The sequence below is a fragment of the Episyrphus balteatus genome, chromosome 2 (assembly GCF_945859705.1).
Source record: "Episyrphus balteatus chromosome 2, idEpiBalt1.1, whole genome shotgun sequence".
In the NCBI taxonomy this organism is placed as follows: Eukaryota; Metazoa; Arthropoda; class Insecta; order Diptera; family Syrphidae; genus Episyrphus; species Episyrphus balteatus.
This window is the reverse complement of record NC_079135.1, coordinates 49,780,753-49,797,463: the sequence shown is the minus strand read 5'-3', so window position 1 is coordinate 49,797,463 and position 16,711 is coordinate 49,780,753. Positions and strand designations below refer to the sequence as shown.

The following is a 16,711-nucleotide window of genomic DNA, read 5'->3' as shown; positions in this document are numbered from 1 at the left end:
TGCTTATATTTATGTAGGAGAAGTGGGGGCAAGACTGCCTCTTTAGTGTTTAACCGTCTTAAAAACCAATAAAAAACATCTTTTAATTAAAATAAAGTTTTTATTTATTAATTTTAATGTTTTTTTTTTAAATTTCATCATAAAAAAAAAATTAAAAATTTTGTACAAAAGATAATACGTGTTTAAAAAACATCTAACAAAAAACGGTCTTAGCCCCACATGGGGGCAATTTCAACTTCTATTGATAATAAAACCGTTTCTATCTTAAAATATGGAATCTTTTTGCAATAATCACAAACGTATGCTATATTTTTATCGGTTCCCAACTTTTATTACGAAAAGAAAAAGTTAAATCTTTCAAATATTTCATTTAAAGAAGTATGAATTTCTTTTCAAACAAAACATGACGATTTGATGAAAAATCACAAAATTTACTATAACTTTTTAGGATTTCAACGAAACTTGCTCATACTTACAGACATAATCGATCTTACCAAAAGCCATTTATTTTATATTAAAAGTCCTGCCAATTTAATTTTTTTTCATACAACATAGTACAAAAACGGTCTTGCCCCCACTTCCCCTACCTTTTATTTAAGAGCAAGTACGTGTGACCCAGTAGTGCATTTTATTCATATAGAGATTAACAATTTACATATATTATGTGCAGACCAAGTGGCAAACAAATCTTTAAGTACACCTGCTATGATTTCCTCCTCTCCAATTATACCAATCAAATGATCTTCGATCATGTTTGATCTTAGCAAATAGCCACGTTTTGACTGTCCTTAACAGCCTAAAAATTCTTTCAATCGATAATGTTTTATCTTTCCAAAGATTGTAAAACAACTCAACTTTTCCAATGAAACTTTATAATCTGGCATACAACTCGACAAAAGTTTTTGATTTTAACTTCAAACTTTAACACAGTTAATGTTTAAATGCATGTCATGCTCAGAAGATTATAGTCATAGGGGCCTTTCATAAACTATAAGTCACACTATTTTTGACCCACCCCCCTTCTGTTCTTCACGCACATTCTTTGCGAATCCCTGTTTATATTTCATCATGAAAGCTAAGCCACATATCTATTTTCTATATAAATTAATTTTTAAACAGACACATTTTTTTGTTTCATAAATTTTTTCTTATTGAATTTAAATCCCCAGACTCGAGATCACTAAGGAATTGAATTATATTAATCTTTCTTTCAAAGCAAGTAAATGGACAAAAGTTTTGGAATAAAATATATAAATTCAATTTAACAAAATGTAATCTAAACTTCCCTTTTCAACTCATATCTTGTTAATTTTTTTAAAGCAATCATATCTAAAGTTATCGATAAAAGTGTAAAAAAAGTCACTTAAATAAGCAAATAATGCTAAGCAACATTTTTACGCTGTAAGGAAATACACAAGCGTTTGTTGTTGTTTATTGTGTAAAGTTTGTTCATCAGCCTATGTAATTATTAATTTATTTTAGCAATTTCAACAAGACAACTGTTAACATCAATATGTACATATGTTTTATGATAAATTTTTATTTCCCTTTAACTGAATGGTATTTTAACTTGTTTCTCTAATCAGAACACTCCAAGCAATTCTTGTGGATTGAATAGAACTTTGTTGAACAATTACAAATATCTTACAAGTACCGTGTTTATATTTTGCTCGAGACCAGCTGATAAACAAATATTTACGCAAAACACCCAAAGTAGCTCTCCAAAAAATATTTTACTTTATTTTTGTGTTTTACAAGGCATAATGTAATGTTGTCCTTATTTTATTTATTCAACCTCCATGACACACGTGAATTTATTGAAAATATTTGCTTAGTTTAAAATACATATTTGAGCTTATTCATGTTCACCGAACATCTGATAGGGAAATTCTTAATAATGTAAAGCTTTTTTTTTAAACAATTACTTCATTTACAGATTAATATTCTCTCATTCGAATATCCAACAACAATTCTTCACTTTCAACACGATAAAATCAACAGCAGCATTGACATATAAAAAAAAAAATCTTTCCTGAACGTCACAAAATATTATCGCTGATGTATTTGTTCTCAATACACCCCCAATGCTTCCCTATACTAACAAATGAATTTAAGTAGCTCTCACTGCCACCACCTAGCTATCTGAGATTATTATTAACCAACAAAAAAAAAGTGAAAAAAAACTTGGCGTCTGGGTTGGAAAATATAATGCTTAAGCGAATTGGCAACAAATTAAGCACTAGATGGAGTCGCAAGCATATGTTCTTATGATAAATTATGGAATTTTCATACGTAGGTAAAATAAAGTTTAGTTTGAATATCTAAAAATAATTAAAAATTAAAGAACACCTTTGAACAAAATGTAACTATTGTAAAACTAAGTAAAAATTGTCGTTTGAAGTTAAGTGAATAACTAATAAGAATCACTGCTCGGTCTTTAAAAATATCTTTGTTGAAAGAATAATAATATATCAGTTTTTATGGTAGAAATAACCTGTCTATTTACATTAGGGGTAATTCCATGAAAAAGTGGACACGAATTTTGAACAAATTATGCACTCTTTTTTACTTTTTTTTATTAGCAAATTACTATTTACAAACGGCAACTCTTTATGCAAGTTGCAAGAAAAGATTCTTTGTTGTATTCCCTTATGGATAGACATAAAATTCAGGGAGTTTAATAACCTTAAAGCATTTTTATAGCATAAGCTTGCCAACAACAGAAGAATTTTACATGAAAATGACGGAAAAACAAGCAAACTGAAAATATGATGAGTCTAATAGTGACGATGACAATATCCCCCCGTGAGTGCTATAAAATAAGTTAACATTTAAGCAAGCTTCGTTACACACTATTCGATTAAAAAAAACATGAATGAAAATGCATCTTTTCTTTACTTTTGGAACCACAAATCGCAGGTAACATGAGTTACCTAAATAATGTAACGTGAGTTACCTAAATATTTTAAAATTTTTCCTCGAAATATTGAAAAAATGTTTGGTTTTGTCACTCATATTAAAAGCTTGTAATTTTGTATGTATGGAATTTCCATTGAAAACAAATTGAGATTCTTAATTTCACATAAAAACTTCATACTGTCGGACTCTTAAAATTCGTGTCCGATTATTGTAACGTGAGTTACCATCAAACTTTTATTTTTCCCAAGCATATGTTAAATAAAGACAATTTTTTTAGTTAATTATGAAAGTAATAGTTATGCTCCATTCATGGATAGTAATTTCGTATCAATTTACATTAAAATTGAAAAAAAAAAAAAAAAATATTTATGTGTTGGAAATTTTTGTGAATGTAACGTGAGTTACCATGGAATTGCGTTCAATTTTATACAAGAAAATGGTTATATCTAGCCTTTTTGATGAACCATTAAAAAGTTATGAAATTCCAAACTCAAAAACACAATCTTTCCCATGTATGTAAATCATATGGGAAATAGGAATTTGCGATGCGGCGGTACTTAATGTTAATATTAAGGACTGAAACTTTTACAGTATTTTTTTTCGTCATTTCCAACAATATTTTCGGTATTACTTTTTTACCATTTAATCTTAGACTTTTTAAATTGTTTTTTTTTTAGACTTTCATCCATTGCAAAACATCTAGCTACGTCAAATTTTCATCAATTTAAGATTTTTTGACTGTGTTAGAAAGAACACATTTAAAGCTTTTCAATAATGTATAAACTATGTATTTGGTTTGGTTTAACCAAACAAAGCAAAACTAAAAAATACCTCGTTGGGTTTGGAAATTTATATTATTATAGAGTTTATTTTTTTGGTTGAACCAAACCAAATGTTTTTTACATTATTCAAATTTTCATCAAATTGATGAAAATTTGACGTAGCTAAATGTTTTGCAATGGATGAAAGTCTTAAAAAAACCGTTTTTTGGCCCTAAGTTTTAATTTTTTAGGTGTTACGGAATTTTAAAATACCGTTTTGTAATCGGTGTAATAAACTCACAGTTTAAACGTCCATAACTTTTTTTCTTATGATTTGCACTAAAATTTTCTTTCAGATAATGAAATATATGCAAAAAAAATATCAAATTCTAGGAGTCGGTTTTAGGTGACCCACTTGAGAAAATTTGACTCTTTAGAGTTTAAGTAAAAGTTTATATTTGGCACTTTGTGACTTAAAGACCGACTTGAATATTAAATGGAGCTTCTCGCACAGAATGGTTTCCATTACATACTACACTTTTAATGAAAAATGTGAAAAAGATTATTTTTTACGAAAAACCGAAACATTAATCTTAAATCAGAAAACAGAACTGTCTTAATAACACTGACCATTTTTTTTGTTCATGTATTTATGACCCTATTTTGAATAAATTTACTGTTTTATTTCGAGTTAAACAAATTTTCGAAGTTTTGATCAAAACCGACATTACAATGGCTTTCGTCATTCTTTTGGTTCGTTCGTGCGTCTTTAGTACAGCCTAGACGGATTTTCTTAAAATTTGTACAAATGATTTTTTCGTAATTTCAAAAGCCGATATATTTTTGATTTTTGATATCTCTTTAAAACGTTTACTTCTCAAATAAGGGTTATTTAAAATTACATTTTTTTGGAAAACTACTTTGAATAAATTAGAAATTTATGTCGTTAATGCTGTAAGAAATTCTAACATAATTTCGTTTCAAGTTTTTCAGAAATAGAAATATGGATTGCTGAAATGGTCTCACTCTTGAAGTTAATGTTTTTGAAAAGCATTTGTTCTCATAGTTTGAAGAAAGTTGTGGAGCAAAGAGAATCCTTAAGCCAAAGTATTGCTACAACAACATCAATTGTCCCTTCTAAAGCCTGAAGGTATTCTTATTCTCTCTGTGAAAACGTCACAATACTACTGATCAATTAAATATTTGACTTCTGATTCTGAGAGATCTCGATGCGGAAAAAAAATTACTTAAAATTTTCTTTATCTCTTATCGAAACAAAATATAATATCTAACTTTCATTATGAATTGAGAACTTTCCTAGAATTTATGTAGCCAAGAAAGCTGTAGAGCTGAACCTATTAACCGGTAAAATTATTTTTAAGATAAACTTTAAAAAAATTTCGATCATCCAGTGCTATAAAGGAAGTTACAAACTATTTTTTCTAATCACAAAAAGAATTTTTTTTTATTGTTTAATGAACTTCTTGTTTTATTCCAAATATGTAATAAAATTTCTAGTTTTGGATTTCAAAGTGATTATGAATAATTCATTATTTAAATTTTTTTAACATAAAATTTTATAGAACTTATTTTGAATTAAAAAAAGGTTTATTAAAAAAAAAAATAATATAGCCCACTTTCTTTTTTTTTGTAAAAATATTTTTAAGTATTAAAATCTCCAATGCTTTTTTTTCACAAATCATTTACTTAACCTCAAGATATCGAAGGTAAGAATCGTTAACTTCCACCTAGGGTATTTAGGTATATTGTTATCTTATCGCCAATATTGAGAATATCTCAAAAAATGAGAACAATGCGAAATTAAAAATTCGAGTGTTATCAACAATTAAAACCAAACCATATTGTTTAGCCAAAAAGCACCTTAACCACTTTCTGGGTTTTTAGTTCCCAACACAACAGGGTGACTTCAGCCCTCTCCTCACACAGATTATTCCGCGATTTGCCTCATTTGTTTCATTCTTTTTTAAAAATCATTTCGAACGTCTGCGGTGTGACTGTAGCGGGAGTATTATATCTATATACTTTGCTCATAGATACAGAAATACATCGTCCAGAGAGCTTAAAGTGAAACAATTTATTTTTATATTTTTCTTGCAAACAATAAATATTGTTAACAAAAAAAGTAGAAAAAAATAAAAGTTCAATATTACGTGTGGAATCGATCGGCACTTGTTGTACGTATTTACATGGTTTTTGAATCTCTCAGATACGGGCGCGCACACATTGTTGCATTAAACGCTTGCTGATCCGGTGTGTCACTCTCGGTTTTAGATCCGAAAATAAAAATAAAATAAAAACTGTGTGTATCTAATATAAACTATGCAGAGAGGGTGTGTTGTTTTATAATTGATTCTTCTTACTCATCTTCGCAGAGTAAATAAACAAGTTTTTATCTGTTGGATGCAAACAAGCTTCAAGCATGTGAAGTTTATTACTTCATGCCTTTGAAATCTTTTAACCGAAAAATATTCCCAGAGAAAAGTGCATTGATTAGAAAGCAAACAAAATAAGAAAATAAGTTAAATCCACAAAAATGTCCAAAAGTGTAAATACAAAATTTGGAAAATGTTTTATAATATTTATGGCCGTTGTTATTTTGGTTAGTAAATTCTATGCAATTTCTGTTTTATTTGATTTTTAAATAAAATCCCTGCAAAAACTGATTACAGGCACAAGGAGTTGTTTACCTCGGACTTGCGATACAGGGGATTAAAATGCACAATTGCTCGGGGGAGAATTCCGATCCTGTTGGAAAGACATTCGAGTTTATATTGAATTTGATATATTTTTCAAGTGAGTGCAAATTAATTAAGTACACATAACAATAATTTCTGTTTTGTGCTTCAAAAGATAAACCTTTTTTTGATTGATTCAATAAGTCAATAGTGTATTCTTATAAAATTTATTTATTACTCGTATGTATGATCACTATAATGGGTATAGGTAACGTGATAAGATTATTGTAAATTTATTTTTGAAGAGAGAGGATTTAAAAACTATTTGGTCATACATTATTTATGTACTTTTATTGGTAAGAATATGAAGAGCACGTGCCTAAATAACATTTGAAAGTTTTGGATGAAACTATTTAAGACAGTTGTATTGTATGAAATAATTTTAAGCGGACAGGTTTTGTGATTTTATTATTATATTATGTGAATAACTGTCAAGCTTTGATATTTATAAATTAACAATTTAAACTATACGATAAAACTGTTAGTTAATTTGAGAAGTTGAGTTATAAGAAGGTACGATCTACACCAGTTATATGGAGTATTAAAAAAAGAACTTGATTATCTGAGACTTATTTTTTTTACATTCAAAAATTTTAAAAGGTGGATTGTCTTAATGATTTGCAGTTGATAAATTACTTTAAAAAAAAACTTTTAATAAGCTTTGCCACTTTAAACAAAAAGAGATTTTATTTGTTTCCATCTAGCTTGGAGGATACATATTCATTTCGTTTAATAATTTTAACATTTATTTTTTAATCGGTTTGATAAATTAAAATAATAAAACCCTAAATTTCGGGGAAATAGAAACAAAATGTACGACTTAACTGAAACTTCAAATTCGTAAGAACACATTTTTAAAAAGTTTTAAACCCAAAACGTTGTATACAATTTTATTTCTCTTATATAATAAAAGTGAGTTCTTTTAGATTTTTTTTTACTAAGAATTCATTGATTAATATCTAAACCAAATTTCAAAAGTATTTACCAACTCTCTTTCAAGAAATAGGATTTTCAAAAAAAAATTATATTTTTAAATCTAAAAATAACCGTTTGGAGAAATAAAAAATGATTGAAATCGATTTAAAAGTTTATAAGAAAGTACACGGAGGAAAAAATGCCTGATTAAAATAAGATGATGCCCACATTAAATTTCACCACCTTAAAAAAAAGGTGATATCCGCTTAAAATAAGGTGATTCCACTTAAACTCAGTTAAATTTAATGTGAACTTCATCTTATTTTAATGTGAATGTTCATCTTAAGAAAACCGACCATAAATAAAAATTTTAAAATTATGCTCACACTTTAGCTTAAGTTGCAGTTTATCATACTTATTTCCAACAGTGAGATATCACGATGGTGATCCAACAGTTGTAGGTTCGATCCCCAGTGGCTGCCAGTTCTTTTTTTTTTTTATTTGCGCATTCAAGAAATTAATGTGATTTGTCACCTTAACTTAAGGTTTAAGTCATCTTAACAAAAAACCATGCAGAAATCCGCTTAATTCTATGTGGTCTGTTTTCTCCGTGTAAGAAATCAAGAAAACGGTTTTGTGATAGGTACCGATAACAACAGTTCAAAAAATATTGGTGCAAATTTTTAAACGATTTAGTAAAAAGCTAAAGCCATTTAAGTTATTTATTCAGTTTAAAATCAGTCTGCTTTTTGACTTACAAACTTACCAAAAAGGCTTTTGTCTTTTTAAAATTCTGCTCCATTTTATTTATTGAAAGGGTACGACTTTATTTCCTTTATTTATTTTGAATCAAAATTGTCAAATTCGTTTTTGAGTTAAAATTTAAAAACTTAAATTTCCATTCTTCGAATACTCAAAATCTGCATGTTTGAAGCCAATGGCTTTAGTAGTTTAGACTGTAGATCGGGGAGGATACAAACTCGAAACTCATCTAGTACTTGAGTTCGAAAACGACTTCAAAAGACGAATATTTTTTCCAATACGTACAGTAAAAAGAGACCTCGAAGATCTTGCTCACCACAAATCTACTGGACAGGACGGTATCCCTGTCTATCGTTCTGAAGAGCAGTTCTTCTACGTTGGCAAAACAACTGTTTAAGCTTTTCCATTTGCCCTATTGAACCTATCCCTTCCCAAGTAGATGGAAAACAGCATTTGTTAGCTATTTGTTCACTTTCCAAATACTGCCCTTTTCAAGGTCCTAGAAATACTGATTTATCAACTTAATAAATATCTCCAAGAACGAAAGCTTTTTAATGACCAGCAATTTTCGCTTGTATTGAAGATCTATAATGGAATTTTGACACAGATTAGAACTGGACATTTGACTTCACTCAGTTTTGAAAAAAATCTTAAATTGACACGTTGAGAATGAGGAGTTCGTTATATATTAGTTTTTTTTTTTTACTTTTTCTCGCGGATAAAGATGTCAAAGACATCCTAAATATTGGGGTAGTTACTTTTATCATTTTCATACAAAAAGTTATAAACCACGTTAGTACAAGATCATGACTTTTAATTTTTATTTATTACATCAAACAAAAAAAAAAAAATTAAAGAAACGATTGTCTTTATCAATTGTTTTTCATTGAATTTGAGCAGCTTTAGTTAACTTGAACAAATAAAATAGATGAAAGATCAATAAGAATAGACTAATATATCAAAAATGAAAATACATAAAACTATTTGATTAATAGTTTTACAAAACTTACCTCGATATTAACAAATGACAACATTGAACAAAAAAGAAACACCAAAAATAAGATAAGTTGATGAAAAGATACAAATATCAATACGAGTCAATGTTTTTTTTGTTTTGTTTTTGCACAACATGTTATCTTATCTCAAAAAGTAGTTAAATTGGTAAAAACCAAACACATATACTTGAAATTAACTACAACTACTTACAAATGCTAAACATATTTTGCTATTCAGTCATCTTCATATTTTTTTTATTCAAAAATTAATACAATAATTTGTTTAATTAAATTGTAAACATTTATATGTACTTTTATTATATTTTTATTTTTAATTTTTAGGTCAAGATTGTGGAGAACCAATTCTACATGTTCCAGAAAGTATTACTATTCCAGACATTCCAAATGGCCCACAAATTAGCCGAGATTTTAAATTGGAGATAGATTTTAAAAAAGCAAACATATTAAGTGACCGCGAGTATATATTCCTAATAGGATATGCGGTTATAAGTGCTCTTTGGGTGATAACATCATTTCTGGTTTTAGGTAAGTTTGCATAAATTGGTTGGTAGTCCGTCAAGTACTAGGTATATCATGGGTTTTTTGAGGTACAATCAATTAATTGGAAATTATAAATGCTGAGGTTCTGAGAAATCGTTAGTTGTTTCGTTAAGTTTGGGTTCTGACGTTAATCACAACTCTCAAGTATTCAATTTAGGAAAAGCAGATTGGAATATTAATTTTTTGATTGATTCTAATAATTTGAGTGAAAAATTATAAACATATCTGATTTTGTGTTACTTAGGTTTCTTCTGTAATATTCTAAACGGGCTTTGCCTGTATAAACATAACGGTTTTAAGATAAGATAAGATGACTTTTGTATTGCCTATAGTATGAGATTTAAAATAAAAATGTTACACATACACCCCAGTGACCCACAATTTTCATTTGAATGAATTTATGTACTTTCTATATGTATAGATACATAAATCCATAAAAAAAAATTATGATACATTTCTAAACCCACACACACACTCTTAAATGAACTTAAAACGCTACCGAAGAATTGGAATCTCTCGCACATACTTTCGAAACGGCAATGGTGAATCATGGTGAACCTTTCTAATGTTAGGAAAAAAAACGAGGAAAATAACCAATGTGTAATACACAAACAATCAATGGCAACCTTATAAAGATTGCATACAAAACACAAGAGAGCTCTTTCCTCACCCAAAAGCCTGGCATGAAGAGATTACTGCGAATAAATAGAAAGTGTCAAAGATTCGGCTGGAATGTGAAAATTTCTTCGAAATGTAAATTTGTGTCCGTTACTTCTGAAACGGAAAGATGGCACCACCAAACTGTCAAAGCTTTCATGACCACCAATTTTCCTGCATAAAATATTTCAGAACCTAATCAAGTCATAAGTGCTCAGACAGCACACCACCATAGATTAATGGAAATTATAACCAAGGAAAAGATTTCTGTTCCATTCTCCTTCCTTCTCGCCATACAAAATCGACAGGACGCACAGTGGGGAAAACTTCGAAAGTGACAATTTTGAGGATTCAATATTGGTTTCTTATAGTTAAATAGTTGTTAGGCCAAGAAATAATAACCGTTTGTCAATTAAAATATATTTAAAGGTCGAATTAAACACTTAAAGTTGAAAATTTGTAAAAAAAATTCTGGTACTTTTAAACGCTCCGTTCACACTCTAATCTTAACTTTTTAGACTGATTCTTTTACTAATTAGATAAAAAAAATATATATATATAAATAATATCGATACATTATTTGATCGAAAAGATAAGGTAAAATATTTTTTTGAAGTTGAAATTACATGCATTTTAAACCTGATTTGATTTTTTTTAGTACCTATCTAATATATGTGTATAGCACTGGTTTACAAAATTAATTTTTTTTTGTTGCTGAAACCAAAATATCGTCGGTATGCTGCCAAAACGCACTAAGTCATATTTTAAGGATTTTTAGATTTAAATGCAAAACGGTTCAGAATGATGATATCGATCTACTGAAATACCGCACTTAGAAATATTTGACGTACTTTATGAATTATTTGAGGTATCTTTTTGCACGAAGTCAGAAAAAACAACTTTAATACTGGCACAACGCACTAAGTTGACTTAGTGCTTTTTACCTGTAACACAAGAAAAATTAAATCAGTACTAGTTTATAGCAAGAAAGCATTAATGAGACTTAGTGCATTTTTCCTGTCTTTAAAACAACATTTTTAAATTTGAAAAATGACTTACAAAGTATCTTGTGAGGTAAATGTAAGACAAAATCGGTCAAATGTGAATAGATTAATACAAATTGTAGGTTTACCAGCGATTAAAGACGACTTGAATTTTCTATATGAATCTGTGTAACCTTTTAAAAATGAATTAGAATTCTCGTTCTTAGCTGGGGCTTCAAATTAAATGTTTTCGATACGAAAAAAAAACCGGGAATACTTCAAACTTACTATGAATTTGACCACAATTTTCGAAGCTTGAACGTTTTTAAGAGCTTTCGAAGAGGAAGAAACCCTGCTCCTAATTATCTGCCAGTAAAAAATTACCAAGACTGTACAGGGTACAGTCTTAAATATATAAGCACAACTATGAAGAAAAAACTGCTTTCAGAATAATAATGGGTTAAGTCCATTTGAAATTTGTGCATTATTTTGAACTTTGAAAAGCCTTTTCTCAAGAACTAAGGGAACTTTTGAAACACAGATAAGGAGCTGTAAACCTCTAGAATTTCTTTCTTGTATACTATTTTATATAGAACAAAACCCTTAATTTTAAAGACCTAAAAATCCGAGTTATGTATAGAGAAGTGGACTTCACCCATTATTATTCTGAACGCCTCATTTGTAAGAAAGGTATTATTCATTCTTGGTTTTCATCATTACCATCACAATGTTAGACAAAAGATTTCCTTCCAGAACCAGATGTATTAGATGAAAGAGGTATTGAATAATTTATTATTCATTATTGTAGAATTTATTATTTTAAATTGCTTCCATTTTTAAAGCCTTCTTTTATTAGTTACTTGTTTTTATTGTTCTGCGTTGTAAAATTTCTGATTTAACTAGGTATAATTGGGATTTTGTCTTTACTTTTGTGCTATAATGTTGTTTCCTTTAACTTCATTATGTCAGAAAAGTATTGATTACGAACAAATAATTGTAAATCATTACAGGTAAAAGGCACTAAGTCATGGCTTTTTCTACTTTTGCTCACATAATTATCATTTTGGTTTTTTAAAAACAAAGAAAGTTTTTGGAAACTTATGTCAAAATGTTAAGTTTGTGTTTAAAGTGATTATCTGATAAATAACAGTTAACATTGAATTTTCACAAGAGAAATAATCTTTAAAATCGATTTACTCAAAACTATGTTTTTTGACTTAGTGCATTTTGGCTGCAAAGCAACGATATACTATTCTGAAGGTTTTCGATGTGTTGAACTCAAATCCGAAGTCAGAAAAAATTAATCAGCTCCCGTTTTCGAAATATTACCGTTAGAAAATGCGAAAAAACGTTTTTTTTTTTTTTCCTATTTCAACACACCGAAAACCTTCAGAAAAGTATATTTTGGTTACGGCAAGTCACGTTGTCTTCGTTAAATTTCATGCAAAAGTACTAGTTTTCGGTTTTTTTTTTAAACTTTAGTGGGCGGGGCAGTGGGCCCCTAAAAACTACCGTTTTTTAAATAAAAAATGTTTTGACATTTAACACCTTTTAATGTGACTAGCGAACAGAGAAAACTTCAGGACTTTTCACATATTTTAAACCAACCTAACACCAAGCTGTATTTCAAAAAATCAGCCTGTTACAAATTTTTTTTTGTATCCCATACTTACATTATAACAAAATTGTTCAATAAATTAATAATTTTTAAATTTTTTTTAATTAAATAGTAACAATCTGTTGTACATTAACCAAATTGGTTGCTTTGGTGTGCTTCTGGCCATGGTTAATAAGCGTTTTACTTGGGAGTATTTTAGATGCAGTTGCTACTGGATTTCACATAAAAGACATTCTTCAAACAAAGGTAAGAGGAATTATACTGTCAAAAATGAATAGTACGTTTTTAATGAATATGTTTTTATAATATTTGTTATTAATTTTAGTCAGCGAAGAGTACTTTTGAATATGTTGGCGTAATAAACATCGATGAAGTTTTAGATTATTTCAAAGATTATCTTAAGGACTATGATATATTTTTCATGATTCCAGCCGTAGTCTTTGCATGTATTACTTCAAGAATTGTTCTAATTTGGTTATTGAACATTTTCGGTTCGATTTTCTGTATGTCATTGGCCAAGATTATGTCTTCAAATGTGAGTATTAATTTAAGCTTCAAAATTTGAAAAAATTGTTTATTTATATTATCCTTATAGAATGATGAAGAAAACTCTAAGCAATCACGCCGACCAAGCTCAGCAGACACTGCTGTTCCTTTTGATTCTAATAATGAAATGGAGGAACAAACAGTTGAAGTACGTTTTCGTCCTTCTCCCGAAACCGTTCGTAAAGTTCGTAGTACCTTGGAACCAGTTCAGAAGTCACCAGTTCAAACCCCAACGACAGAGAAACCAATAGAACCATATGCCCTTCCTGTATTACGACCAACGTCGAGCAACAAAAACTCACGTGTCAGTGTTCCCAAAAGTCCACCGATTAATCCTGCCGAAGCATCTACATACCAAATATCCGATGCACATCCTGAGAATTTAGACTATCCACCTAACCGATTGAGTACACCATCATCACATAAAAGATCTGTTACACCAGAGTTGTCAGCCATTTCACCACTTAACCTTCGTTATTCTACCGTCGATGGTGCATCGTTATTCCCAAATCAGCCTCATGTGAGCCAAGAGTTACGTGGCCAACTTCCATGGTCGTATACGAACATTATGAATGATCCCATTGCTCAAAAGAAAATTCATTCACATTTGACACCTCCTGCTGATGATGATTCCGATAAGGACTTCCCACCAATACCAGTGCCAGATTATACTCTGCATCCTCCGAAAAAGGATCGAACGCCTGTAGTGGGACAAGATAGACTATCCCAAACAGGGTATTCAAGGTGGTAGTGAAGGCGGAATATCTGATGCAACGCCATGTTGACTTTTGTTGATTTTCTTAATTTATAATTTTTTTTATCCTAAACAGTTATTTTAAGAGGAGTTTTAGCCTTCTTTCATGGGTGCTCTGTTTTTTTTGAAATAATACGTTAAGTCCTTTGTACATTTCTAAAGAAAAAATTAAAAAAGTGAATTTATGTATTTAAATTTGTTTGTTTTTTTTTCTCGCTATTTGGTCACAAAAAATTGAATAGCTACATCCACAGCTGTCACCACACTAAATCCATGCCTGATTTAAAAACATTCCATAGAGAGACTTGTAAGAATGCGGAGAACAAAACAAAATTAGATCAGATCAGTCGTTGGCGTCCTGTACTTATTTTGACGGATATATTGGTGTAAGAATTCTGGCGAAATCAGCCGATTGAAAATATGTACCTACGCAAACCAAAAGTCCTTACCTGGGATACGTCTATATCTACTCAAAGAATAACGGCCATATTATTCACTAGTTTAAAACTTACATCTAAGTGTAAAAAATTTAAATCCAAATGCACAATATTCACTATTTATATTCAATCTTAAATCCAAATTTTTAAATCCAATCTTGTTAAATCCAAATGAATTTAAACTCCTCTCTGGAGGTGTGTTTAGATTCATAAATCCAGATGTAAAATTCAATTTGACAGTATTCATTTGTTTTTCGAGTATTTTGCAAAGGAAAAATAATGTTTCAAAATCACCCATTCAAAAGCAGTAAAAGTTATAAAAAACATAAAAAATTTATTTTATAAATGAAATCAATAAATTGGTGATGTCTTCTTCGTCAAAAGACGACCGACGCGACGTCGTGATATTTGAGGAGCAGGAGACGAGGAATCAACGTTCTCCTTTTCAATAAATGCTTAAACTGAGGTTCAAAAAAATATAATGTGCTACATTCATTGCTTATAAATATTGTTTTAATCCACAGTACACATAATAAGGTAATATATTCCGAAAAATGTCAAAATTTGTTTGTCACAAAATGGGCACCAATCTGTCAGGCCGGCCTTTAATTGGGCAGGTTCAGTAACGTTAGGCACTAAATATTTAGGTAATTTCTCGGCCTCTAATTGGTCAGCTGCCAAAAAAAATCTTTCCAATTTAGGTAATTTTATTGGAAAGCTGACTGGAAAGTTAGGCAAGAAAATGTTCCCTAAAATTTAGGAAAGTTTTTTTTTTGTCAACATGACAGCAGATTGTTTTGAATTAAAGAATTAATTTAGCAAAATTAAATTTATTTGTTTGAAAAACGAGTAAAAAGTGCATTATCGGTAATAATTAATATTATTTATTCATTAAAGTTAAGTGAAATTTTGTGTCTTCCCCATGCGATCGGTAAAATATTAAAGTAAATTTTGAAATTTGACAATAGCATCATATCCAAACTAATTTAGTCAATTTCCTCAAATTTCCGTTCAGAAAATGACGTTGCCTAAATATCTAGTCCCTAATATTTCCTGAACGTGCCCATTTTTATATTTCAATCGCAGTAAACAGGAAATTTGTTTTTGTTTTAATTTATAAATTGTCATTTGAAAAAATTATAAATTGAAAAATAACAAATTTTCTGCGTGTTTCGTCTCGGAAAATGGTAAAGAAATGTTAAAAAATTAGTTGTGTGCGTGGTTTTTCGGGTTTTGTGCGTTTTTCGTCGGTAATTTAAACAATTAAGAATTCGGTAGTTGACATTGGTCGCCAAATTGTCATGTTTTGACAATTTGACAATATTACCTTTTATGTGTACTGTGGTTTTAATCAGTTTAATGAGAATTGAAAAAAGTTCCAGTAATTTGAATCCCTCTAAAATTCGAAAACGCCTTGTTTTAATTAGTTCACATTATCAAGGGACTACTGTAGTTAGAAATTCGGTTAACTTTTTGTTTTAGTTCATTATTTGGAATTTAAAAATATGGTCATCGTATGAATGAGACAAAAAAAGATACATAGTTATAGGGGAAGTGGGGGCAAGACCGCCTATGGGGGCAAGACGGTTTTCGTACTATGTTGTATGAAAAATGGTAAAATTGGCAACACTTGCAATATAAAAGAGGCCCTTTGGTACGATCGATCACGTCTGTAAGTTTTAGCAATTTCGGTTAAGACCCCGAAGAGTTACGGTAAATTTTGTGATTTTTCATCAAATTGCTATCGTTCTTGTGAAAAGTCAGTTGTATTTTTGACACTAAAATAATTAAAATTTTTAACTTTTCCTTTTTTTATTATAGAAAGTGAATATTAAAAAGTATTTTCTGCGAAAGAAGGAGTCATAAAGATAATTAAAAAATAATACAGAACATCAAATATGATATGACTGGGGCAAGACCGCCCATGGGCAAAATTGGAAGCTCTGGTAGCTTCAACAAAGTGAAAAAAGAAGTTCACCGTTAAATTTTCCAAAAAGCTAAGCAACAGGCGCCAAACAATACTGTAATTGATGATTCTGATGAAGAG

At 29.6% G+C, this 16,711-nt stretch overlaps 1 protein-coding gene across 3 annotated transcripts; it reads left to right on the top strand.

Annotated features, from left to right (window-relative positions):
* The first annotated feature begins 5,552 nt into the window (after positions 1 to 5,552).
* On the top strand, positions 5,553 to 14,422 carry LOC129911761 (uncharacterized). Of its 3 annotated transcripts, none has more exons than XM_055989674.1 (7): positions 5,553 to 5,765; positions 6,074 to 6,300; positions 6,371 to 6,494; positions 9,451 to 9,654; positions 13,040 to 13,173; positions 13,253 to 13,462; positions 13,523 to 14,422. In XM_055989674.1, the coding sequence occupies exons 2-7, from the start codon at positions 6,235 to 6,237 to the stop codon at positions 14,222 to 14,224; spliced, it is 1,440 nt and encodes a 479-aa protein (XP_055845649.1). In that variant the 5' UTR covers positions 5,553 to 5,765; positions 6,074 to 6,234; the 3' UTR covers positions 14,225 to 14,422. The 3 variants fall into 3 exon arrangements, with proteins under 3 accessions (XP_055845649.1, XP_055845646.1, XP_055845648.1); XM_055989671.1 differs by having other exon boundaries at positions 5,908 to 6,300; XM_055989673.1 differs by having other exon boundaries at positions 5,553 to 6,000.
* Positions 14,423 to 16,711: the final 2,289 nt, after the last annotated feature.

Coding starts and splice junctions, on each gene's coding strand:
- LOC129911761 (XM_055989674.1), top strand. CDS start 6,235: ATGTCCAAAAGTGTAAATACAAAATTTGGAAAATGTTTTATAATATTT. Junction 9,655..13,039: donor AACATCATTTCTGGTTTTAG/GTAAGTTTGCAT, acceptor TTAATTAAATAG/TAACAATCTGTTGTACATTA. Junction 13,463..13,522: donor CCAAGATTATGTCTTCAAAT/GTGAGTATTAAT, acceptor TTATCCTTATAG/AATGATGAAGAAAACTCTAA.